The sequence below is a fragment of the Asterias rubens genome, chromosome 3 (assembly GCF_902459465.1).
Source record: "Asterias rubens chromosome 3, eAstRub1.3, whole genome shotgun sequence".
Classification (NCBI taxonomy): domain Eukaryota; kingdom Metazoa; phylum Echinodermata; class Asteroidea; order Forcipulatida; family Asteriidae; genus Asterias; species Asterias rubens.
Window position 1 is genome coordinate 9,784,367 of NC_047064.1, and position 25,648 is coordinate 9,810,014.

The 25,648-nt window shown below is 39.1% G+C and overlaps 1 protein-coding gene and 1 long non-coding RNA gene across 2 annotated transcripts; both read left to right on the top strand.

The window, feature by feature from the left end:
- Positions 1–413: 413 nt before the first annotated feature.
- LOC117288056 (NADPH oxidase 5-like) lies at positions 414–17,379 on the top strand. The gene is made up of 14 exons (XM_033768748.1): positions 414–614; positions 2,174–2,294; positions 3,377–3,527; positions 4,302–4,512; positions 5,026–5,231; positions 5,909–6,109; positions 7,392–7,582; positions 9,514–9,708; positions 10,589–10,721; positions 11,649–11,989; positions 13,073–13,168; positions 13,830–14,042; positions 15,275–15,535; positions 16,266–17,379. Exons 1-14 carry the CDS (start codon positions 562–564, stop codon positions 16,395–16,397), a joined length of 2,505 nt encoding a protein of 834 aa, XP_033624639.1. The 5' UTR covers positions 414–561; the 3' UTR covers positions 16,398–17,379.
- Positions 17,380–22,058: 4,679 nt separating this feature from the next.
- LOC117288431 lies at positions 22,059–25,236 on the top strand. Its single transcript, XR_004518880.1, has 3 exons — positions 22,059–23,137; positions 23,844–23,924; positions 25,107–25,236. It is a non-coding gene; the product is annotated as an uncharacterized LOC117288431 (long non-coding RNA).
- Positions 25,237–25,648: the final 412 nt, after the last annotated feature.

The window sequence follows — 25,648 nt, forward strand, 5'->3', positions numbered from 1 at the left end:
CAAACAGACACGTTACTTGCATTTATATATTATATATACGATTTACGTAGTTGTTTTGTCTTTGTGCCTAGTACCTGACTTATGTCATGTCCACATCAATGTTTGTCAGTGGAAAGTCACTGCACAATGGTATCGACCAATCGGGTACAGCAACCGTTGCTGCCCCCCCCCGAACTCACGAATGGCCACGTCTCTGGCTACTCTTGGATAGCCATTCGTTGAAGTATAATATAGGACGTCCTTAGAAACTGTCGTAGCCATTGCTGTATAGCCGGCCGCCGATTCGGATACATCCTTTTTTGTGGGCTGCTATTAAAAACCAGTCTCCAGGGATAGGTTGACATTGAAAATGCATTTTTGTATCATACGTTTTTTTTTGTATAGAAAGTTTCATTACGAAACAGGCAGTTTTAGAGAGGAGTTCAGCTACACCAGTGAGTCTCTTTTCACCCGACTAAAGAGCCAACCGCGCGTTTTGTACAATCTAGAAATTAAACTGAAGGGTTTTGTGCGGGAGGCGGCTTTCTTGAACCTACGTTACTATTCATTGTACCATAAACAATGGGTAAGGCCAAAGATAGATCTGTTAAAAGGAGACGAAGTCAGGAAGGAAGGTGAGTTTATTTTCTTTTAAATTTATTTTTGTCTATTACTACTTCTGTATTTTACTGTTAACAATACATTTATACAGTTGTAGATACTATTTTTTTTTTGTTAATTTGTTTTCCCGAATTCGGCCCTTGTATGGTCGCGATGGAAAATGTAATTTCAAATGAATGTTAAAAACCAATAATAATATATTACGCTTTTTATTATATACTTTTTAGTTAATGTTGTGGGAATACTATTCCCATGGAACCATGGTGGACCATATATTTTCTATGGACCGTAGATTATTCTTGTCGGGGACACTCGGGCAAGCCGCTCTCCCCCTCACCCCTCTCTTTCTCGTACAATTTTTAGTCCTATTGTGTCTTCGTTATTTGGAATCTCGAGAATTCCTTTGAGGACTTTATGGGGTAGGCATGTGTACAAAAGATAGTGTTATAAAGGTGTATGAACATTAGGGGATACCTCTGCCCTCTGTCCCTCATCGAGCCTGAAATGTTTCCATTGAAATGCATTGGGTGTGTTCGTTCAGATTCCCTGGGTCGACCCCGGTCCTGCCCCTGTACGTTCGAATAGCTTGGACGTCATTCCGAGGGCTCACCCGGGTGAGCCCCAGGTGCCCTGCTTGTCGACTGGGTCACTTGGGGGTGACCTGCCGTGCATGGCGTCACCACGAGACGTGATCGTTCGATTAGGACTTGTCGGGGGCTCACCCGAGTGAACACTGCGGGGTCGACCCAGGGAAGCTTATCAAACGCACCCATCGAGGAACACATGGGACTACGGCTTCAAACCTTGGCCAAAGCCACCATTGCCATTGAGTCTGGTTCTACGATACAATTTGACACCACCGGAAAGTGAACACATGGTCTTGTAACACCAAGAGATACAGTAAAGCGCACCACCAGATTGCGACAGTTTTATGATACCCCGTTCTAATAATATACCATGATGGAAAAGTGACCGAGATCGTGGCCACTCGTGGGGCCAATCGCGGGAGGATCTCCTTAAAAGCAAGGTGTGGTCGGGTGGGATCTCCTAGGTCTGGAAGCTGCGTTCTCTACCCACGCTTATTTTGTGTTCAAAATAAGCGCAGCCGGGTCTTGGCCAACAATAACCGGGGCAAGTAGTGTGGTAGCATCCTGGTGAGATCTCTGTGGTTCGTAACGTGTACCGTCGGCAACCAAGTAGAAACAGCTGCTTGGTCGGTATTGACCTATAGGCGTACCGTAGTGGCAGCGAGTCAGCAATGCTTTTGACGTAGAATCAGTACCGTCGTGATGCAGTCCTTAATTTACCAAATTGCTGGATTTGGACGGCGATTGTGTCCCAACTTAATAACTTTTAGAGATCGGGGTGGTCGGCTGGTCTTCGTAAAAAAAGGTCACAGAGCTGCAGTGTGAACGGGTATTAACATTTCTAATGTTAATTGATACAACAACAAAAACCACGCTGATTGACATCGACGCCCGCATGTATGTGAGCAAAATATTCAATCATCTTTAAAAACAGGTATGTGGTAAGTTCAAAACTATTTGACAGAAATTGCTCCTAATTTTTCCAGACGTGTAAGGGATGTTGACTCCGAATGGCTTCAGTGGGCGGAGTCACAGTTTGCAGAAATCGCAGGAAAAGATTCAGATATTGACAGGGAAAGCTTCAAGAACGCTTTGGGGATACGAAATGTAAGTGAATGAAAATTCATTTTATTGTAACCTCGGGTACGAGTACCAATTGCGAGTAGGGCCTACCTTCAAACCGGTACTCAAGTTGGACTCGGGTACGAATACCAATTGCGAGTAGGCCTACCTTCAAACCGGTACTTAAGTTGGACTCGGGTACGAGTACCAATTGCGAGTAGGCCTACCTTCAAACCGGTACTTAAGTTGGACTCGGGTATACCAAGTGCGAGTAGGCCTACCTTCAAAACGGTACTCAAGTTGGACTCGGGTACGAGTACCAATTGCGAGTAGGCCTACCTTCAAACCGGTACTTAAGTTGGACTCAGAAACGAGTACCAATTGCGAGTAGGCCTACCTTCAAACCGGTACTTAAGTTGGACTCGGGTATACCAAGTGCGAGTAGGCCTACCTTCAAAACGGTACTCAAGTTGGACTCGGGTACGAGTACCAATTGCGAGTAGGCCTACATTCAAACCGGTACTTAAGTTGGACTCGGGTACGAGTACCAATTGCGAGTAGGCCTACCTTCAAACCGGTACTTAAGTTGGACTCGGGTATACCAAGTGCGAGTAGGCCTACCTTCAAAACGGTACTCAAGTTGGACTCGGGTACGAGTACCAATTGCGAGTAGGCCTACCTTCAAACCGGTACTTAAGTTGGACTCGGAAACGAGTACCAATTGCGAGTAGGCCTACCTTCAAACCGGTACTTAAGTTGGACTCGGGTATACCAAGTGCGAGTAGGCCTACCTTCAAAACGGTACTCAAGTTGGACTCGGGTACGAGTACCAATTGCGAGTAGGCCTACATTCAAACCGGTACTTAAGTTGGACTCGGGTACGAGTACCAATTGCGAGTAGGCCTACCTTCAAACCGGTACTTAAGTTGGACTCGGGTATACCAAGTGCGAGTAGGCCTACCTTCAAAACGGCACTCAAGTTGATATCGGGTGGGTACGAGTGCCAAGTACGAGTAGACCTACCTCCAAAATGTTACTCAAGTGGTAATCGGGAACGAGTATAAAGTCTGAGTAACAGAGTCACAAACGCTGCATTTTTAGTGTTTGGTTCTTCCGTCTTGCTGTAGGTGTTTTTTGCAGATCGTTTCTTTGACATGTTCGACGATGACAACAGTGGTACGATATCGCAGGTCGAGATGCTGAATGGTTTGTTCCTCCTCAACGAAGGTACAACGGAAGACAAAATCAAATTCTTCTTCGACGTGTACGATGCGGATCGTAAGTATAAACATTTGTATCTATGACAGTAGGTTTCGGGTCACAGATTGGTAAATACCACAACGATTAATGACCATTCATAAATACCTCAGACAGTTTCGCTATTCTTACTGGTGGAGAGCGCGTCACGTGGGGGTATTTAAACGTTTGATAATAACCAGCTGGTCAGGAGCTGTTTATAACCGGTTGTTTTCGGATACAACGCGTTAGTCTTCGTGCAGGACTTTTTTCGCTACGGGCCATGCGGGCGCTGTTGGTGAGCTGGCCGCGCTGTGTGTGAAAGGAAAACGAACAAATCTTGCACCAAGAATAGCTACACGCACGAATGCATATCCAAAAACTGTCTCCGTCACAAAAATGCAAAACACACGTACCATGAAGGAAGGTACAGAGCTCAAGGACGCGGAAAACTGATAGGTTTTACAGAGTTTCTTACTTTTTTACGCCTTTCAACCAAAAAGGCATTCATGAATGGGAATACAAGAAGAGTGACTCGTTCTTAAACTACCATTTGTTTCCCTTATTCAATGCACTTGTAATCCACCGTAGACATAATATTATTTTGTATAGAGGACCACAATGGAAATAAGCTTATTTTAGCTTTTTTGTGTTATCCTCGACAATTCCTCAGATTCAAATGTCTTTTCCCTTGTATTTTTTATCTGTTTTTGTCCAATTGTTGTATTTTATAGAATTCTGTGGAGATTGTCTAATAAACAATAATAAACAAACAAATAATACAGCCTTTCTCTGCACCCCCCCCCCCCCCCTCAGATACTGGGTTCATCGATAGAGATGAGCTACGATGCCTCGTGAAGACCGGGATGGAGGAAAGTTCAGTGCGTCTCAGTGAGGTGAAGATGGATCACCTGACAGATACCCTGTTTACGAGTGCCGACAAGGACAACAGCGGTACTATCTCATTTGATGAGTTTATGGGCTCCTTGAGGCGGTATCCAGATATGATCGACAACTTCTCCATTGGGTGTGTTTATATATTTATTATTTGTTTATTTATTTATTTGTATTTGGCGTGCCATTTCCTAGCGGTTAAGAACACCGGACTCAAGCTCTGGTGATTCTAATTAACAGAGTGTGGGTTCGAGTCCCAGTCGTGACACCTTAGTCCTTAAGCAAGACGCTTAACCATGATGCTTCGTCCTTCGGATGGGACGTAAAGCCGTTGGTCCCATGTGCTGTGTAGGCACGTAAAATAAGCCAGTGCACTTATCGACAAGAGAATGGGTTCGTCCCGGTGTTCCTGGTTTGATTTGCAAGCACCGTGTAAAAAGAATGTGTCTCAGTCATAATTCAAAGAGAGTCCCACACGCCTTGCAGGAAAATAGTGAATGTTCGCTTAGGAGCAACCATATCAAGCACCCAATAAATGCTGTGTATTTATTTACAAGATCATCCACGTCTAGATTTTGGGTACAATCTTCACAGCTCACTAAATCAATATTTATTACTATTTCTTTGTTAATTTCTTTGATCACAGAGCCACAGCTTGGTTAAGATCTTCTGGTTCTAAAGCAACACACCGCAAAGAAAGTGGTTGGCTGACGCGAAAGGCCGTCTACATTAGGAACAATGTCAAGTTGATTGTGTTCCTCCTCGCCATTGTTTTAGTGAATTGCGCCCTCTTCGCCTATTCCGCGTATCGGTATTCGTTAGTACCAGACACTAATGCGTTTTTAATCATTGGTGAGTGATCGACGAGGTAAAAGTATGTATTTCTCGTTGTATTTCCTGTGATCTATCATGTGTGTCAGAGTAGCTGTTATGTCTTTTACCCGTCTGTCCTTTTGTTTGCGTGTCTGTCTGTTTGTTTTGTTTCTGTGTCTGTCTGGGTTTTGTTCCTGTTTTTTTTTAAATAATTATTTTACATGCTTCTGCTTCTGAAGACAGTCCCATACTCAGTATTATAAAATTTATCCTGCCAACTGCTACATCTAACTCTTTTTTTCTCAATTAGTTACATGTACTGTTTTTTTCATGGAAGTATTGAAATAAATGTGTATTTGAATTGAATTGAATTGAATTGAATGTTTGACGCCATGATTCATAGACCATGTCTAGGGCATAGATCATGCCAACCGGGCCTAGTGTCTGAGGATTGAACTGAAACTGTTTTTGCCAAAAACTGAGTAAATTTTAACTAAAATGTGCTTTCGGTTTACTGGCTGCAAAACCGGTGGGCCATCGAAGGAATTAATATATTTGGTGGTAAATTTTACAATGACTCTTAATGTAGAGATAAGAAATTACGTCAAATTTTCCTCAATATCTCAATTTATTATAACACTAAAAAACTTTACTGGAAATACTTTGTTTGTGACACCACTCACCTGGGTTGTATTTTTCTTTAAATCGCACTTCAGCTCGTGGTTGTGGTATGGCGTTGAACTTCTCCGGTGCAGTGGTAGGGATTATGATGCTTCGTAAAGCCTTGAGTTTCCTGAGGTCGACTTGGTTGATCCGTATACTTCCCTTTGATCATACTATTGGAATTCACAAAAAACTTGGATATCTTATTCTCACCCTGTCGTTCATACACACAGTCTGCCATGTCGGCAATGCATGTAAGTGATTTATTTTGCACAAGACTTGTCACCCTTACTAAAAGATCAACACACATCACTCCAACCCTCAAGGCCCTGCACTGGCTCCCGGTTCAAAAGCGCATCCACTTCAAAATTCTCCTTCTTGTGTATCAGTCTCTCCAGGGCACGGCACCAACATACATTCGGAACCCGCTACATCTTCATGCTCCACCCAGGCACCTCAGATCATCGTCCACCAAACTTCTAAACATTCCACGCACACGCCATTCATGGGGAGCCCGTTCCTTCTCACACTCTGGCCCATCACTATGGAACGAACTTCCCCCCTAAACTCCGACAACTCACTACATATTACAGCTTCAAAACCCATTTGATAACTTATTTGTGTGCTTAACTATATTCTTTGCATTCTGGCTTCGGCATCTCTCCTGCGCCAGGAGTGTCTTTTAGACAGACATGGCGCATTATAAATTGCCACTATTATTATTATTATTATTAAGAAGCTAATTATCCCAAAAAGGACGGAAGAATTACTACACAGCAAAAAACAAATAAACAAATGGACAGACAAGTGTAACAGCTGGTGGTCATTCATTTGACCGCCATGGGGGTTATCATTCGGTTCAAACAGCTAGCAAATGGGAGTCTTTTGAACGCTAGGTGGCAGCAGACTTACCAGGTAAATTCCCAAGGTATATATTACGCAGTGGTCATATCACCGAGAACAATGCATTTATATGTAAGTCTGCTAGTAGATAGGATAAAGACAGGTACCAGCTACTCAGATCCAGTGATTCCATTGGGTATAATGATACCATTGGATAAATGCAGTGACCGAAAGCTACCGTAGCTGGGTTTGTTTTGATTGGTCTGAGGTCCCCTCGGTTGGCCAATCAAAACACAGATATGGAAAGCTTACTTTCGGTCTTATGGAAAGCTTACTTTCTTACTTTCGGCACGTGTGTGTCCAGGTGTGTAGTAGTATGTATACAGTACATGCATGGTGGATACGGTACTTGCTTGGTCATGTTGGTGTAGAATTTGTGCGTATCTCTATGGGAGGTCAAAGGTCAAACCACACCCCGGTTTTTGGCCGGTCACTGGTGTTATTCACGAGCCTCGAAGAATGGCGTCAGTAGCACCTATCGTCCAAAAAAGTAACAATACATGGTCAGATACAAACTCACACACTTGTAGGTCTCAATGTTCGAAATACGCGCGAGACTTGAAATGTCTATGCTGACGTCGACATTTTAGTATAAACACCTTGGTAATTGGCCTGTTCTGTTTTGCCGTATAGTTACTTTACAGAGCTACAAGAACTTCACGGCACTCGAGTTGCTACTCACCGACCCGTCCCTCGTACCGGTAGGACTACAGGTCGGTAGGCTAGAGGGGAGCGCCTTCATCACGGGCTGGCTCCTTGATGCCGTACTGCTCGTCCTCATAGTCGGATCTCTCTCATTCGTCAGACGATCGGGTCACTTTGAGGTCAGTATGGAGATTAACGGCAGTGGACACTATTTGTAATGACTCAAAATAATTATAGATCATAAAACCTTTCTTGATTACGAGTAATGGGGAGAGGTTGATAGTATACAAATATTGAGTGGCTCAGAGTGGAATGGGAGGAGTATTATCGCAAGGTAAAATGTGGAGACGAGTGAACTGGAACAGTCCAAATTTTACCGAGCGATAATATTCCTTCAATTCCACGGAATGAAGCCACTCTATATTTGTTTTATATAACTGACATATAGATCCTTGTCATTTGATGTGTTTTAAAAGTATAACATTATGAAAAATCACACAAATTACTGACAACCAAAAATCATATAGCACCGCGTAGCGTCACAACCTTTTGCACAGGTGCTCCTTTGTTTTAGCAGCGGCGCGGCGGCGCTGTAGGCCTACTGCTCAAAAACATTTGGAACAAGGATGATCCTAACTGTTGGGTGGGAAATGCTATTCCCCATAGGCGAATAGGTCTTTTTGATCGCCGGTGCGGATGGGAGTAAAAGTGAATGTCACGTGAAGTATTAGTTCCACCAATCAAATGACAAGGATCTGTATGTCAGTTATATAATATACAAATATTGTGAGAAACAGCTCCCTCTGAAGTGACGTAGTTTTCGAGAAAGAATTAATTTTCCACGATTTTGATTTCGAGACCTCGAGTTTAGAATTTGAGGTCTCGAAATGAAGCATCTGAAAGCATACAACTTCGTGCGACAAGGTTATTTTTTCTTTCATTATTACCTCGCAACTTCGACGACCAAATTGAGCTCATATTTTCAGAGGTTTGTTATTTTGTGTATATTTGTTGAGATACACCAAGTGGGAATGCTGGTCTTTGACAATTACCAATCGTGTCCAGGTCTTTAACAGTTATAGTTTGATTGATACTCACTTAGTACAGCGAATATCAATGTTGCTTTTGAGATATTGGATATTGGAGATGGTAACGGCTTTGATTGGTTTTGTTACCCAAACTGACGTTAGAGTAGACATTCGCTGTGCAAATATATGTAAACCAATATCCAATATCGATGTACAAAGTAAACTTTCGCTGTACACATCTATGGGAATGTCCAATATCCAATATCGATGTACAAGGTAGACATTCGCTGTACAAACCTACGGGAATGTCCAATATCCAATATCGATGTACAAGGTAGACATTCACTGTACAAATCTATGGGAATGTTCAACATCGATGTACAGAGTAGACTTTCGCTGTACACATCTATGGGAATGTCCAATATCCAATATCGATGTACAAGGTAGACATTCGCTGTACAAACCTACGGGAATGTCCAATATCCAATATCGATGTACAAGGTAGACATTCACTGTACAAATCTATGGGAATGTTCAACATCGATGTACAGAGTAGACTTTCGCTGTACAAATCTATGGGAATGTCCAATATCCAATATCGATGTACAAGGTAGACATTCACTGTACAAATCTATGGGAATGTTCAACATCGATGTACAGAGTAGACTTTCGCTGTACAAATCTATGGGAATGTCCAATATCCAATATCGATGTACAAGGTAGACATTCGCTGTACAAATCTATGGGAATGTTCAATATCCAACATCGATGTACAAGGTAGACAAGGTAGACACAGAATTGTGTTTTAAAATAACAAAATAAAGTTTCGTTGGAAAACTGGAGAGTGTAACTGGGACTCCACACATTAAATTGAGCAGAGGGTTAACGTTCAAAAGTCAATGAATATTTTTTTCCCTTTACTGTAAAAAGCTGTGAGACGGTTAAGTATTTTCGAGTATTTTAGAATATTTTATATGTAGCATGTTGAACTGTTTGCTATAAAAGTTTACTTAGTGGATGGGGTGCACCCTTATTTGCCCATGGTCGATCAACCGAACATATTAAAATGTTCCCTGTATCAGGTGTTTTTCTGGACTCACAAGATATGTTACATGTTGTTCTGGGTCCTTCTCATACTACACGGGCCGAACTTTTGGTGTTGGTTTGTTGGCCCCGCCGTGTTGCTGCTTCTCGAGGCGTTCAGTGAGACAACAATCGTCAAGGCACTTCGCTTCGGCAAGACATACGTGAAGGAGGTTAACTTATTACCTTCTGGTGTAAGTATTATTAGTTGCTTTTGGTTTAATCAAAGACAAATGAATTGTAACTGCACTTGAACCAACGGATTCATGATGTATGGCTTCTGACTGACACCCAAGACAAAAGAAATCGACTTATTGGGAGAACGACAACATAATTATAGAACATGTACAGCTCATCAGTTGGTGATGACCCTTTTTATACTACAATCACCACCTTCATATTATAAAAACCTGCAGATAAAGTAAAGAATGGGAGACTTTCTGGGACGATAGAGGGCAGCAGACTTACCGGGTAAATCCATTGTTCTCAGAATTATGCGCATGTTCAGAACTACGTAAACAATGGAAATTTACCCGGTATGTGTGCTGCCACCTAGCGTTGGAAAGTCTCCTATTATACGTTATTTTCTTGTGGATGTATCCATTAGAATGGGACCATACCTTTAACTCTACGATGACGCTATTATCTTAGGACTTTTGAAACGCTAGGTGGCAGCAGATGGACAAGATAATTCAATGTTCTCTGTGCGCATGCTCATGCAGAGTAATGAAAATTTACCTGGTAAGACTGCTGCCACCTAGCGTTTCAAAGTCTGTCATTGATCTGACGGTACCGAATTATTTGTATCGTCTTTAACTAAATTTAGTTGAGATAATGTTCGGAAAGATGTCTTTCTCCGTCAGTCAAAAGACTGAGATTGCGGACCTCCAAAGGTAGAAAAAAAAAAAAAAAAAAAATGAATACAAATCCCCAGTTACTGGGTCTAGTTCCCTCTTCAACTTTTCAGCAGTGACATGGGAAATGTTATAACTGTTTCCAGTAACCTGACCCCTTCATATTAATTAAACTACTTGCTTCATTCATGTATTTCGTTCAACCTTTGTGTTTGCGTAGGTTACTCATTTGGTCTTAACGAGACCATCTAACTTCAAATATCAAGCAGGTGATTACATCTTCATACAAATTCCCAAGATGGCACCCCACGAGTGGCACCCGTTTACAATAAGCAGCGCTCCCGAGCAAATGGGTGCGTATATTTTGAAAATGTCATGTCCATCTTCGCATCATGCTTTTAAGTTGCCCTCACTAGAGACTCAGTTAAAGGAGTACCGGAGGCCCTAGCCCAAGAAATCTAACAAAACACAGGAAGGTTTGACTAGTTCATAATCATAATCATCATTTAGGCTGTGTTCAGCTAGTGTAAGATGTAGCCCACCTTATGTAAATGCACTTTCATTTATATTTGTTGCAGTTTTGGCCAAGTTGTTTCCCGTTTCCTCTTTCCCGTTTCCCTGTTCCATTAATATTGTCATTTCGCCGGGCAGTGTCCAGCCCATCCCAATTTAGCTTGTTTTTCTGCCCTATAAGGTCTCTTTCTCCAGTTTTTCTTTCGTATTTCTGTGCATTAAATCCTGTCTGTAATTGAGGTGTGTTGCATTTCTCTCTCCATTGCTCACTGGCTCACAAATATTCAAATAAGGAGGATTGTTGGGAGGGCGTTGAAAACCTCAGAACTTAGCACTTCAACTGAACTTTTAAACAAAACAAAAGTTTCCCTAAAGGATTTGGGTACTTATTCAAAATGTCCATAGATTTACATTAAACTTACAGGGTTTGAAGATAATGATATTGGAAAGCTTCCCTTCAAATATTACTTACTGAGGTGCTGTAGTTTTTGAGAAATGAGTAATGAAAATACGTGTGTAAATGCTTAAAATAATTTTGGTCTCATGACATTGTTTGACTCATTTCCCTAAAACTACAGCACCTCAGCACGTACTATTTTCAGGGAAGCTTTCTACTATCATTATCTTCAAACTTTAGTGTAAATCTGCGGACATTGAGTTTTTTTGTCCTACAAAAAGTACGTACACCCTTTAAACGGAAGCATAGTTAAAAACTAGGCTAAGTATAGCCTAAATTATTTTTTGTTTTTGAACCCATGTTTTCGTAGATGTTATTTCTGTCCACGTACGGTCGGCCGGTAACTGGACCAAGTGCATGTATCAGTACTTCGATCTGATGACGTCATTACAGCGTCCTCACAAGGTATCCGTTCGAGGGAATGTCAACCGTGGTTTTGAAATGTCTTCGGCAACAGAGGGGGTAAATGATGGGACCATCGCTACTGTATTTGAAACATCAATTGAGATACTGGATGATGACGGAGATTCGGAGATCAAAGATGTTCACGAGGATGGACCGCAAGTCTTGAAGATCCGCAAGTTTCAGCCGCCCTCAAAAGTGAACCCTAGTGGCCCAGATATTGCACCTGGATCAGCTGCGGAGAACCAGGTAAAGGCCAATGCCGATACTTTGAAATTGAAGTTGGTGTTTAAAGACACTGGACACTATTGGTAATTGTCAAAGACCAGTCGTCTCACTTAGTGCATCTCAACATATGCATTAAATTACATACCTGTGAAAATTTCAGCACAATATTGGTCATCGAAGTTGCGAGATAATAATGAAAGAAAAAAAAACCCACCGTTGTTACACGAAGTTAAGTGCTTTCATCAGATGCTTGATTTCGATACCCTAAAAATCTGTAACCTCTAAAATCTGTCAACCTGTCCCCATTACTCATTACCAAGTCGGGTTTTGTTCTAATATTTATTTTGAGTAATTACCAACCGTGTCCACTGCCTTTAAAGAAAGGAGTTACACCCGGGTACGAAGAGCGTGTAAGTGCGTTAATATTTTACGGATTTGTTTTGTTTTTGTTCTATTTAATCATGTCAAGTATCAAACGTCCATGTGATTTTCAGGATAAGCAAACAACAGCTGAACAGCAGTAACAAGCAATATGCAACAAATGTAAATTTGGATGGTTAACCTGTTTTTTTCCCATGGAAGAAATTTCATGCTAAGCAAATTTTTGTGCTTAGCAGCTTTATGAAATTGGGCCCTGGACACCAAAACATGGAAGAAGAAATAATATGTGAAGAAAAATGCTCAGCTATACAGATTTAGTTTTAAGGGTCATCGGAGTTTATCCAGCTGTTTCCCCCCCCCCCCAACTTAATGAGGGATATACAAAAATTGATATATCTCGACATGATTCCTACCTCTGTCGACTAGAGAGATATTTTTCTTGTTTAATATTTCAAAACATTTGTCTTTAATCCCTTTGTTCATAAATATCTCAGACAGTTTTGCTATTCCCATTGGTGGAGCGCGTTACAATTGGGGGGGGGGGGGGGGTGTTTAAACCCTTGGTATTGACCAGGGTCGTCGCCGCGTGATAAAGGCCCTCGCCTTCGGCTGGGGCCTTTATCAAACGGCAACGACCCTGCCTGTTTTTAATGGCCGTGAAAGAACGAATCACTACTCTTTTATTCCCTTATTAATATTTGATTTCTTTTTCTTTCATCAAAGGAGCCAACTGTCAAGCCTACAGAAATCCAGAACGAAGAACAAAAACGAAACTCCAGCAACATGAAGTTTGATTTGAAAACCAAGGGTAGAATACGTGTAGGTACCAAAGAAGACCCATGGTATTACATTTTTGAAGTGTGTTGCAATGCGATTCATGATATTTTTACGATAAAGAATTGTTAGTAACTTTGATGGTGAAAAGATCTAATGAAAACAAAGGCTTTCCTAAAAATTTTATAACATAACTTTTTGCACCACAGGTTCAATTGTTATAGTTCTGAAAAGAACCGAATAATGTAATATAATCCATTTGTTATGACTACAAGGGCATGTCTTATTGTGACTATAAATTTGAACAATTACTTTCTTTACATGTATTTTCAATGACCAAGATGTTTCAGAGCTAATAACTTTGAGGAGTTGTTGTTGTTTTCGATCAGTGCCTTAACTCATTTCATGGATTTAGCTTTTATTTTTATTGTTTATGTTTCCTCCCACCTCTGGGAAGGAACATAGCTTTACTGTTTTCCCTCACTCGTGTCTCCATAATGGTCGATTAAAAAAAAATATTCTCATTTAGGACTAGTCCTGTGAGATGTAAAAAACAAATTGCGAGTGACTCGGTCTATTACTCGATACAAGACTCGATATTAACTCTATGTGAAATCTACCCCAGAGTTTTAAGTGTTAAAGGTGTCCGAGGATCCGATGGTTTCATTTCTATAAAAATATTAAATACTTCCATTATTTTGTTTAGGTTCATATCCAAGGGCCATACGGTACCCCAAGCACCAGTATCTTTCAGTCGGAGCATGCCGTACTGATTGGAGCAGGAATTGGTGTCACTCCATTTGCCTCCATTGTCCAATCCATTATTTACAGACATCATAGTATTCTAAATGAGTGTCCAAACTGCAATCATTCCTGGGTGGACAACGAGAAACAAGAGCGGGCACTCAGAGTAAAAAAGGTACACATTTATGGTTTCCATAACTATTTAAAAGGCACTGATATACATCCCCATAGAATTCAAAAATCTATCTGAATAGACCTTATGCATTGACGTCATCAAGCCGCCATCTTTGAGGTCAAACGTGACGAAACAATCAAAACGCACATAGATTGACCAATGAACAATCTCCTTTTGACCTCAATGCGGGGGCGCCGTACTGAAATGACGTCATGTGCATAAGGTCTATAGTTTCAAACACGGGATCTGTGCCAAGAGACCTGTGGAACATAGACATTGATGTCCTTGGTCTTAACGACACTGGACAACTTTGGTAATTGTCAAAGACCAGTCTTCTCACTCGGTGTACCTCTATGTAATTTATGCATGAAGCAACAAATCTGTGATTCGTCTTCGAAGTTCCGAGAGAATAAAGAAAATACACCGTTGTTGCACAAATTTGTGTGCTTTCAGATTCCTAATAATAAAATACTTCAGGCCTGAAGTTTTCTTATATATTTGAGTGAGAAATTACTTCTTTTTCAAAGACTACGTTACTTCAGTGGGAGCCGTTTATCACAATGTTTTATAGTATATCAACAGCTCTCAAGTGCTCGTTTCTAATTAAGTTTTTATGCTAGCAATCATTTTGAGTAATTACCAGTGTCTTTAAAGGCAGTGTACACTATTGGTAATTACTCAAAATAATTATTAGCATAAAACCTTACTTGGTAATGAGTAATGGGGAGAGGTTGGTAGTAAAAAAAAACATTGTAAGAAATGGCTCCGTCTGAAGTGGAGTAGTTTTCGAGAAAGAAGGAATTTTCCACGAATTTGATTTCGAGACCTCAAGTTTAGAATTTGAGGTCCCGAAATCAAGCATCTGAAAGCACACAATTCCGTGTGACAAGGATGTTTTTCTCTTTCATAGTTATCTCGCAACTCCGACGACCAATCGAGCTCAAATTTTCACAGGCTTGTTATTTTATGCCTATGTTGGGATACGCCAAGTGAGAAGACTGGTCTTTGACAATTACAATACGTGTACCTTCCCTTTAAGTTAGAAAGGGTTTTGGGCTCTTACCAAAGTAGGACATGTTTAGCCCTGCGTATCTTTTGTGGAAATTTTGACTTAATTGGTAATCAAAGTTGCAATAGAACAATGAAAGAAAAGAACCAAAGGTCCTTTTGATTGATGAGCAGTTCGCAACAGCTAATTTATTAATTAATACAATGGTAACACATTTCAACAGGTAGATTTTATTTGGATGAACCGGAACTACATGGCCTTCGAATGGTTCGTCGACCTGCTGTTACATCTGGAGAACGAACAGAGTCACTATTCACTGGATCGGTTCCTAGACATCCACCTCTTCATGACCGGTATGAAGCGATTTGACATGAAGAATATTGGCCTCCAGATGGCGCTAGACTTGGTTCACGAGAAGGAAGAACGTGACTTACTGACGGGGCTCCGGACCAAGTTGCAGGCTGGTAGACCTGACTGGAAAAAGGTATACATTTCTAGGCTCTTACCCCCAAATGGGAGACTTTGAAACGCTAGATGGCAGCAGACATACCAGGTGAATTACCACTCTTTACATTTTCTGGGCACGTGCACATAACCAAGAACAATGGATTTACCTGGTTAGTCTGCTGCCACCTTGCGTCCCAAAAGACCCTCAATATTGTAGTCTGAACATCGGACGTCATACCTTGAGGCTCTTGAACTACGCAAGAGAGATGCAATTAAGCCTTCGTCAATCCCCTTTCCATATTAATCGCCTTCCACATTCATTTCAAATGTTGAATCGAGTCAAATCCTGCATTTTAAAACAACATCACATGCAAATACATGTCCTGTACCACAGTGCACACACACTGCATTCAGGGAACGAAAGTAAGCTCCCATATCTGCGTTTCATTGGTCCGAGGTGATGTTTGTCATGTTGCACCCACATCACTCGGACTAATCGAAATACAACACTGCACGTGTATCCAATGAAATCATTGTATCCAATGAAAATCACTGTTTCTGTAAAACCGATACCTGTTTTTATCCGGGGCTTATCCTCGCAGATAAAGACAGGAGACCAGTTTACCAATTGCTTAGATTTGGTTCAGCCATAGGTCAGCTACCTTGCGTTCCAAAGTTTCCCATTGTTGATTAGTCGGTGATTGTATTTGTCAATCCTGTATTTGAAAAGATAGAACTGAGAAAAGGTTTGTTGTTCTCATTATCAGCTCTTCAACAAGCTCAAGTCTGAGAACAAGGGGAAGGTATCGGTGTATTTCTGTGGGGCGCCAGCGCTGGGAGCAGTCATCAGGAGCCACTGCAATGACTTCAACTTTACTTTCCACAAGGAAAAGTTCTAAAAGATATAAGAGAATCACAGAGAAAAGGATATATTTTTGCCCGTATTGGATTGCCCATGTTTCCCCCATAATGATACCCACAATATGGGCCACTGCATACTCTGCCCATAATATGGGGTTGCCCACATAATTCCCAAGATACCCATTATGGACCCTTATTCTTGCCCATTATGGACCCTTATTCTTGCCAATATGGGAATAATCACCATAACCCACGCACAGAAGGGCCCATATAGGCCTAGGTACCACATGGGTTGGCCCACAGCCCGGCCCATATGGCCCAGATATTTACAATATGGGCCACATAAGGGCTTGCTAGGGATGGATTCCACATCGTCTCTTACATGGACATAAACAGATTGGTATACACAAAATACTTCTATTTCCAAGTAAAGTGCAGACTTCATGGTATGAGTATCAATATGCCAGCAAATGACCAATCTATTGGTTCTGCTCACTGCCGTATATTAAATTAAATTATACTATATTATGGGTTAGTAATTCTAAGAACGCTTTTGTTTTTATTGTTTCTTTGCATTGCGCTTCTTTTTAATGTCATGTATGCATAATATTGTAAATAGAAAAGAGTTAATAATTGTATTATTTCCGAATAATATTGTTGGTATTATTGGTAATTTTTGTTGTGACTACCACTGATTAATAATTTCACCCCAATTCCCCAAGAAAAGAGGACTTCCACGTTTGTAAAAATAATAAACTTATAAGATCATTTTAAGAATCAAGATGTTTGAAAAAAAGTGCACTCAATTTCAAACCAACGCTAGGCCAATATACAGACTGTGTCTTAAAAGTTTAGCCCATGCAATGTGCCTCTTGTTGTACGTGTCCTGTGCTTTCTCAATGATCTAAATTGTTAACAGGGAGATTTGAGAATTAGAAGCGAGTGAATTTAAAGACACTGGACATTATTGGTAATTGTCAAAGACCAGTTTTCTCACTTGGTGTATCTCGACATAATATGCACAAAATAACAAACCTGTGAAAGTTTGAGCTCCATTGGTCGTCGAAGTTGCGAGATAATAATGACAGAAAACACCCTTGTCACACGAAGTTGTGTGCTTTCAGATGCTTGATTTCGAGACCTCAAATTGTAAACCTGAGGTATCGAAATCAAATTCGTGGAAAATTACTTCTTTCTCGGAAACTATGTCACTTTAGAGGGAGCCGTTATTCACATTGGTTTATACTATCAATCTTTCCCCATTACTCGTTACAAAGTAAGGTTTGATGCTAATAATTATTCTGAGTAACTACCAATAGTGTCCACTGCCTTTCAAGACTATATGCTTCTAATAAAGTAGATCGATATTGTTTTAAAGATGTAGATCGATAGTATCAAAACAAGGTAATTGGAAACATGTATCTTAGAGCTGCTTCACTTGTTTTTTAACATCTTTTCTTCACCCACGATTTGTCGATTTATAGTAGAGCTGCATAGTTGCATTGTTCATTTTATTGCTGTGGCAGGATGTTCCGTCCCCCTGTATGGTGAACTGTGTACAAAAATCTTCTGGTAGCGCCCTCTATTGAACCATCGTCCTTCAGCCAACGCTAATTTCTCACATGGGGGACATAATCTCCGTCGGACAGATCTCCCTGGGACATTTGCCAGCCATGATTTTGTGTAAAAACGTAACAATACATTTTAATTTAATAATGATACGATTCGGCGTTTAAAATAGTCAAATAAATCATGATCTAAAAACTTGTTGAGAATGAGAACTAAGTAATTTACTTGAGATATATTAAAAATCTTACATTATTATTGAACTTTAAAAGCCTATCATTCCTATAAGTGTGAGAGTGTTCCCCATAAGAGGCCTTGACACCTGGAGCCACGGCTTAAGACACTGGCCACTATCAGTATTTGTCAAAGACCAGTCTTCTCACTTGGTGTATCTCATCATATGCATAACAGTACAAACCTGTAAAAATGTGAGCTCAATTGGACGTCAAAGTTGCAAGATAATAATGAAGAAAAAAAAACCTTGTCACACGAAGTTGTGTGCTTTCAGATGCTTGATTTCGAGACCTCGAATTCTAAATCTGAGGTCTCGAAATAAAATTCGTGGAAAATTACTGCTTTCTCGAAACTACATCACTTCAGAGGGAGCCGTTTCTCACAAGGTTTTATACCAACAACCTCTCCCTTACTCGTTGTACCAAGTAAGGTTTTATGCTAATAATTATTTTGAGAAATTACCAACGGTGTCCACTGCCTTTAAACTCCGTCAGTTATTCTGAAAACGTGAGCTTTCCTTACGAAGTATCAATCAGGGGCCTATTTCATAAAATATGCTAAGCACGGACAAATACTGCTTAGCAGAAACTGGGCACATCAAAAATTCCGTAAGGTTAACTTGTTACAACTTGTGCCCCAATGCACTTGATTTGCAAAGAATTCTGCTAAGCAGTATTTGTCTGCTTAATAATGACAGTAATGACAATAATGACATTCCCGAAATAAAATGTTGATCAAGTTAGTAAACGCATCAAAAACCATCTGAGTAAAAAATGGCAAATAACCATTTTCGGTATCATTCATTCGAAATAACTTATTGACTGTAATTAAATGAAAGCATAGCATTCATGTCACCCCCCCAAAAAAAAAAAAAAATAATAATAAAATAAAATAAATAAATAAATAAATAAATAAATAAATAAATAAATAAATAAATAAATAAATAAATAAATAAATAAATAAATAAAAAAATAAATAAATAAATAAATAAATAAATAAATAAATAAATAAATAAATAAATAAATAAATAAATAAATAAATAAATAAATAAATAAATAAATAAATAAATAAATAAATAAATAAATAAATAAATAAATAAATAAATAAATAAATAAATAAATAAATAAATAAATAAATAAATAAATAAATAAATAAATAAATAAATAAATAAATAAATAAATAAATAAATAAATAAATAAATAAATAAATAAATAAACAAAAATAAAAAATAAAAATGGGATGGTACAAATATCATTTAAACGAGAATAAGGGAATACAACAGGAGTAACTATACCAACCCCTGCCCAGAGAAAAGGCATTCCATTCCCAATTACTTAGTTCTTTTGAGTCAACAAAGTTCGTCACAATAGACCCTGCTGCATCACTGCCTTTTGTTCACGACCATTGAATAAGTTAATTCAGCCGTTCAAGATTGCGACTTATAGACAACGTGCCAATTCTGTGCTTTCATTGGACGGGGTCATTGTGGAATGTCACCCCATTGAAGATCTCCACCATTGTTATACTCGTTGTAAGGAGTTTTGCGCTTTTTTTTTTTGAGACACCATTGCAGCCATTGACCGCATGACATTTCTCACCGTGTCGGGCACTGGAGCAGCAGGCCGTACCACTCGGCTCTTGGACGTCGCGTTTTCTGATGAACTTTACTCGTAAAATGAGTCGATATTCTTACCCTTGCCAGCTATGTGCATTAAGACAAATTTCTACAATAACTGTTGCACGTGTGGTATCAGTTTGGCCGAGACTTGAAGTAGGCCTACAAGACACCAAGTATGAAAATTGTGCATCACTGCATGACCAAACAGGTTTTAATAAAAACTGAAGCCTTCAACACAATATTCACAGTTGAGCCTTTTAGTACATTCGAGAGTTCCTCAAACTTCCTAAGTTCCGACTACAGACTTTGAAAGCAGAATGTTAACTTCGGTGTTTGTGAGTGGCTGGGGAGCTCTGCTGAATTGCCGTAGACTGCAGTGTGAAAATCACACCCCCACCTGGACTCGTTGACCAAAGACATCTTGTTGAGGTAGGCTTGGGAACACTAAAAAGGGGGTCGGAGTGGGCGGGGGGGGGGGGTTGAACCTCAACCGGCAGTTACAAGTTGTATTGCATCTGAAGGTCGTTGTAAATTTGTCCTTGTTCAACCCCAAATATCTCTTTCATTAATGACGGACTTTATACCCTTTTAAAAAAAATTTCATTTTTTTTATTTGATTTGTTTTAGAGACTGACCAGATGGCTGTTGAAGATCTATGGATATGTGGTTTGTGGACGTACACTGGAGGTCACCAAAGGACCAAGGTAAAAACAGCTTTGCCGTATATCTGACCTCCACTTTCAAAGCCGCTGGTTTACACTTAAAAAAAAAAGCATTTCACCTGCATGATACATGAATTGAATTGGATTAAATGTGCACTTTTATGAGTTGTGATGTTTTGAAACAAAAGAACTAGGGCTTAAAAAAAGTCATATAATTGATAAAGCGAAAAAACCCAAAAACAACCAAACAAACAAATCTTCCCCACACGAAACATGAATTGAATTGGATTGAATGTGCACACAACTTTCTTTAATGAGTTGTGATGTTTCTGAACAAAAAAACTAGCGCTTAAAAAAGTCAGATTATTGATAAAGCACAATAGTGGAGGTTGGATAACGCAAGTTGACCCTCAATATCAAGATCAAGACAAGATGAAGACTGCAAAGAGTAAGAAGAGATCTAACCCGTTCTCTTGCAGAGTCCCACCCCTCGTACCACCCCTTCCCCTTCATGATATGTTCTGCGATCTTGTTGATGTTGTCCTTAGTTGTCAATTTTTCAAGGTGACTTCAGAGTTTCTTGGTAGTTCTTGATTTGCATATTGGTCGAAGCCAATGATGCTTTTTAATTAGGAGACAAGTCTCACTGGACATTTACGTTGGGTTGATATTTCAAGTCATCAGTTGTCATGTTTATTTATAATTGACATGATTTAAAATACATAATGTTAGCTATACCAACTTAGGATGAATACAAAATGCAGCTAAAACTTCATAAATAATAATTTTCAATAGTTCTGATAAACCCATGATTTTGTTTTTTGTTTTTGCCAAAGCATTGCAGACAAATTTTATTTAAATCAAAAGCAACTATTAGGCACGTTCTCGTCTGCAAAACCACCACAAAAAGTAAAAGTAATCACGCAGTTAAATATATCAGTCAAATTAATTATCATTCATTCATTCATTCATTTGATAAATAATGCTTGATTTAAGAGTATCATAAATAGATAATTTAGACAAGCTAAATTAATATTTACATACTCCTAATACCAGCATTACATCAATCTGAATGAAGAACTTTTCAACTAACAAAGTCTAATTTTAAAACCATGCAGTCAAATTATGTAAGTCAAATTACTATTCATTTGATGAATAATGTTTGATTTGGGAGTATTAAACAAATAATTTATACATTAGCTAAATAAACATTTACATACTCCTAATTTCAGCATTATATCAAATTCAGAATAGAGAACTTTTCAACTAATAGTAATAAAGTCTACTTTTAAATTTAAAAAAGTTACCATGCAGTTAAATGTATCAGTCAAATTAATTATCATTCATTCATTTGATAAATAATGCTTGATTTAGGAGTATTATAAATAGATAATTTAGACAAGCTAAATTAATATTTACATACTCCTGATATCAGCATTACATCAATTCTGAATGGAGAACTTTGTAACTAGGTACGACTTTTAAAATTTCGAATATAAATACATACATACATAACAATAAAAATAACTGTAGGTCTCATCTCTTGCTCATTTAGATCAAAGTTCAAATAAAAGAACAAATGGGGGAGGGGTTGGCGGGGGGGGGGGCGTTCACCTGACAGCATCAAACCTCTTTTAAAGCTGTTGTCTCAAAATGCAAATCTGTTATAATAACTTTCCTAAACCATTTGTTTTTCAAGCGCTGCGAGCAACAACAAAAACAAACACGAAAAGGACAAAAGAATGGACGGGGAAAAAGACCGAAGAGGGTGCAAAAAAATGAAGGAGTAAGACAGAGCAGATCACCCATGGGGGTGCTGACTCGAGGTTTGTATGATGGTAAGCCAGCGAAGGCCTAGAGTATTTAAAGTATTGGCCTAGAGATAAGACTAACTCACCATTTTTCCAGCAGGTGTACTGCATGGCAATGGGTAAAGTATAAGATGACTGGTGTAGTTCTTAGTCTTGGTTCAAGATATTCGATCTTGAAGCAAAACTAACAGCTACCCAGTCGTCAGTAAATGCCGAACTTTAGTAGACTCTCCATTTGATGTCTCTGAAGAGTGACTGGAGGGAAGTGAGGTCAGGTGCTCGCAAAGAGGTTAAGTATAACAGGTGTAGTATCGGTTAACAATTTCAGGACAAACATATCAATACCTTTTTCTCACAGCTTTTAACCAAATTTCCTCAACAGCTTTTAACCAAATTTCCTCAACAGCTAACATGTAAAATACCTGGGTGGTAAGACAGAAAATTAAGTAAACCGTTTCCTGACAGCTTTTAACGGTGTTTTTACATTGTGTTTGTTTTCAACAGATTGTAACGTGTTCTTCCCTGTGAATGTGGTAATTAGTGACCTGGGGTCAGAGGTTGACCTGGGGTCAGGTGCTGCCAGCAAAGGTTAAGTATCTGGTGAAGTATAAGATAGCGTTCAAAATGGTGCCTCTCTTGAAGTCTTAGTTTGAAATCCTCCCTTAAATCGATTGTGACAATCGAAGATGAGTTTTTCTAGTTTCAATCGATGAGAGCGAGTTTCAGTCTAAAAAAATTAAGAGAGATACAAAAAAACATTTCTTTTCCCTCATTAATCTACTCAATTGTTTTTGTTTTTCACAGTTGGGAAACCTGGTATCGCTGAAGTGTGTATTGTGGCAAGCGGCAGATGGCAGCTCAGGGACACCGTAGATGACATTGGTTTGGTAAAGTATTGGAATTATCTAACGTATTGCATATGGTACACAAGGCAGTGGCTAATAGGGGACTTTGGGATGCTAGGTGGCAGCAGACTTACCAGGTAAATTTCCATTGTTTACGTAGTTCTGAGCGTGCGCACATGACCGAGAACAATGGATTTTACCTGGTAAGTCTGCTGCCACCAAGCGTCCCAAAAGTCTCCCATTGATGTGGACCTCCCAAATGCTAAAACCTTCTAGATAACATTTTCCCAAAAAGCAGACCATGTTTTTACCTTGAGGATAACGAAGTAGGTGGTACAAACTTGGTAATATCGGAATATAAAGTGACGAGTTACTGGTGAAGATATAACCTTCTCATTTGACCGAGATCTCATTCGAGAAGTTAGAAAGGACCACAATCGAATCTAGTTTAGTAAATTGATAAACAAAACAAAACATAACCACATCAGACTTTGAATTCATTAGTTGTATTGACAGCAGTCCAAATACCGATATCATTTGAGATGCTACAACAGCAACATGAACGACCAGCTAAAAACCGACCTAAACAACTACAGACCCACTTCACTTTTTTGTGTCTTTGCAGTACAGTAAATCCAAAATTTGAAATCTTTCTGAAATGATAGAAGTCGGCTCATCTTGCAATTTTAAAATAAAGATAAATAAATCAAGATGCATTTGTTTGTTGTACTAACCATTATTTTTCAAGGTTTTGTGAAGTTGTGACTACAACCGGACCTGTTTGCAGTGGCAATGTTGAAGGATTCACGTGCAAGGAGTCAATAACTAAGTAAGTTATAATACGTATACCGTGTGTCAAAAAAAAAATATATATATACACTTTTAATATGACTGTGCTCACTCAATTGTGGATTTATTGTCGGACTTTTTTTGGTCATATGAAATTTGAGTCCATAAGCTATCCATACATTTCAACTCACCCCCAAGAATCATATATTTTTGTATTCGGTAGCAATTTAAAAGGTAAAGTTTTCTTTAGACGCGGTAACACCATGTGTTCTACAAAGAACTGTCCTGCTTTTTCAGACCTGAGAAGTCTCCTGATAATCTACGCCGTGGTAGAGTAGAATGTATAGCAAGACAGTTCCCTAAAGAACAAAACCTACCCAGCAAGTAGACACACACAATAGGGTGTTATCGTAAACCAAATATATATTTAGAAAGTACTTTAAAAACATTTCTATGAAGTGAGAAAGTTCACTCAACAATATTTGCAAAGGATCAGTGTTACAATTTCTTTCATAATAAGCGTCTTTGAAGGTTTAAAAAAAAAAGATTTGAAAAAAATCATTTAATCCCATTATTAAGTGTGTAATAAACACACAAAAACCGACTGATGAAAACTTAATCCAAGTATGAGTTAAAAAAAAAAAAAAAACACACACTGAGAATTTTAAACTGAATTGTATTATCCTTTTTCGTTGGGTCTATGTATTTTTGTCTAAGACAAAACACAATATCCACAGATTTACATTAAACTTACACAGTTTGAGGATGATGATAGTAGATATCTCCCCTTGAAATGCTCCTTTTTTTATGAGAAAAAAGAATGCCACGAAAATATTTCTGTTTTCAGTTTTAGCATGTAAAAACGTATTAACCTGTAATGGGTTTGTTATGGTATAACACCATAACTGGTTAATTAGTTTTTAAATGCTAACATACTTTTCGTCTCACTGAGACAAACATTATTGTGTGACTTGATTTGCTCATTTCTAAAAAACTACAGCACATCAGTAAGTAATATTTGAAGGGAAGCTTTCTAAACCCTGTAAGTTTAATGTAAATGTGTGGACATTTTGAAAAGGTACACGAATCCTAAGCAATGATTGGAGCTGGAGGAGAATTTTCGTGCACATTCAAGCATAGACTGAACTATTATTCCTCAGAACAATGGTACTTGTTTCGAGTTAATTAAAATCGATCTCTTTGTGATTATTTCCTACTGCAGATTGAGCCGATAGCCATGGAGTAAATCAACGCTTCTTGGACTGTGTGCCACCAGGGGCCAACTTCATAGAGCTGCTAAGCACAAACATTTGCTTAGCATGCAATTTTTGCCTTGATAAAAACAGGATAAACAACCAAATTTCTACGTGATTTTCAAAATAAGCAAACAACAGCTGAACACCTGCATCAAGCAGTATGCAACACATGGAAATTTTGGTTGGTAATCCTGTTTAAGTCAAGAAAGAAATTTCATGCTCGGCAAATAATTTGTGTGCTTAGCAGCGCTATGAAATTGGGCCCTGCCGAAGAACACCTGACTCTCTTCTTCAAGTGACAGAGGGATGTTTTGAAGCCAATCACCATGGACCATAATGGCGCCTCACTGTTTGAAGATACTAAAGAAGAGGATCATCTTTGGCCATTAGTTGTATGAGTGGGTTGTGTCTATGTCTGCGGATGTTGCTATGGGCCTTACTTTATAATGCCTTGACCCAATTTCATAGAGCTGAAGTAAAGGCACTGGACACTATTGGTAATTACACA

Excerpts from the sequence above, each read along its gene's own strand:
- LOC117288056 (XM_033768748.1), top strand. The coding sequence starts at position 562 with ATGGGTAAGGCCAAAGATAGATCTGTTAAAAGGAGACGAAGTCAGGAA. Across the intron at positions 615-2,173 it reads AGACGAAGTCAGGAAGGAAG|ACGTGTAAGGGATGTTGACT; the intron begins GTGAGTTTATTT and ends TAATTTTTCCAG. Across the intron at positions 13,169-13,829 it reads AAACCAAGGGTAGAATACGT|GTTCATATCCAAGGGCCATA; the intron begins GTAGGTACCAAA and ends TATTTTGTTTAG.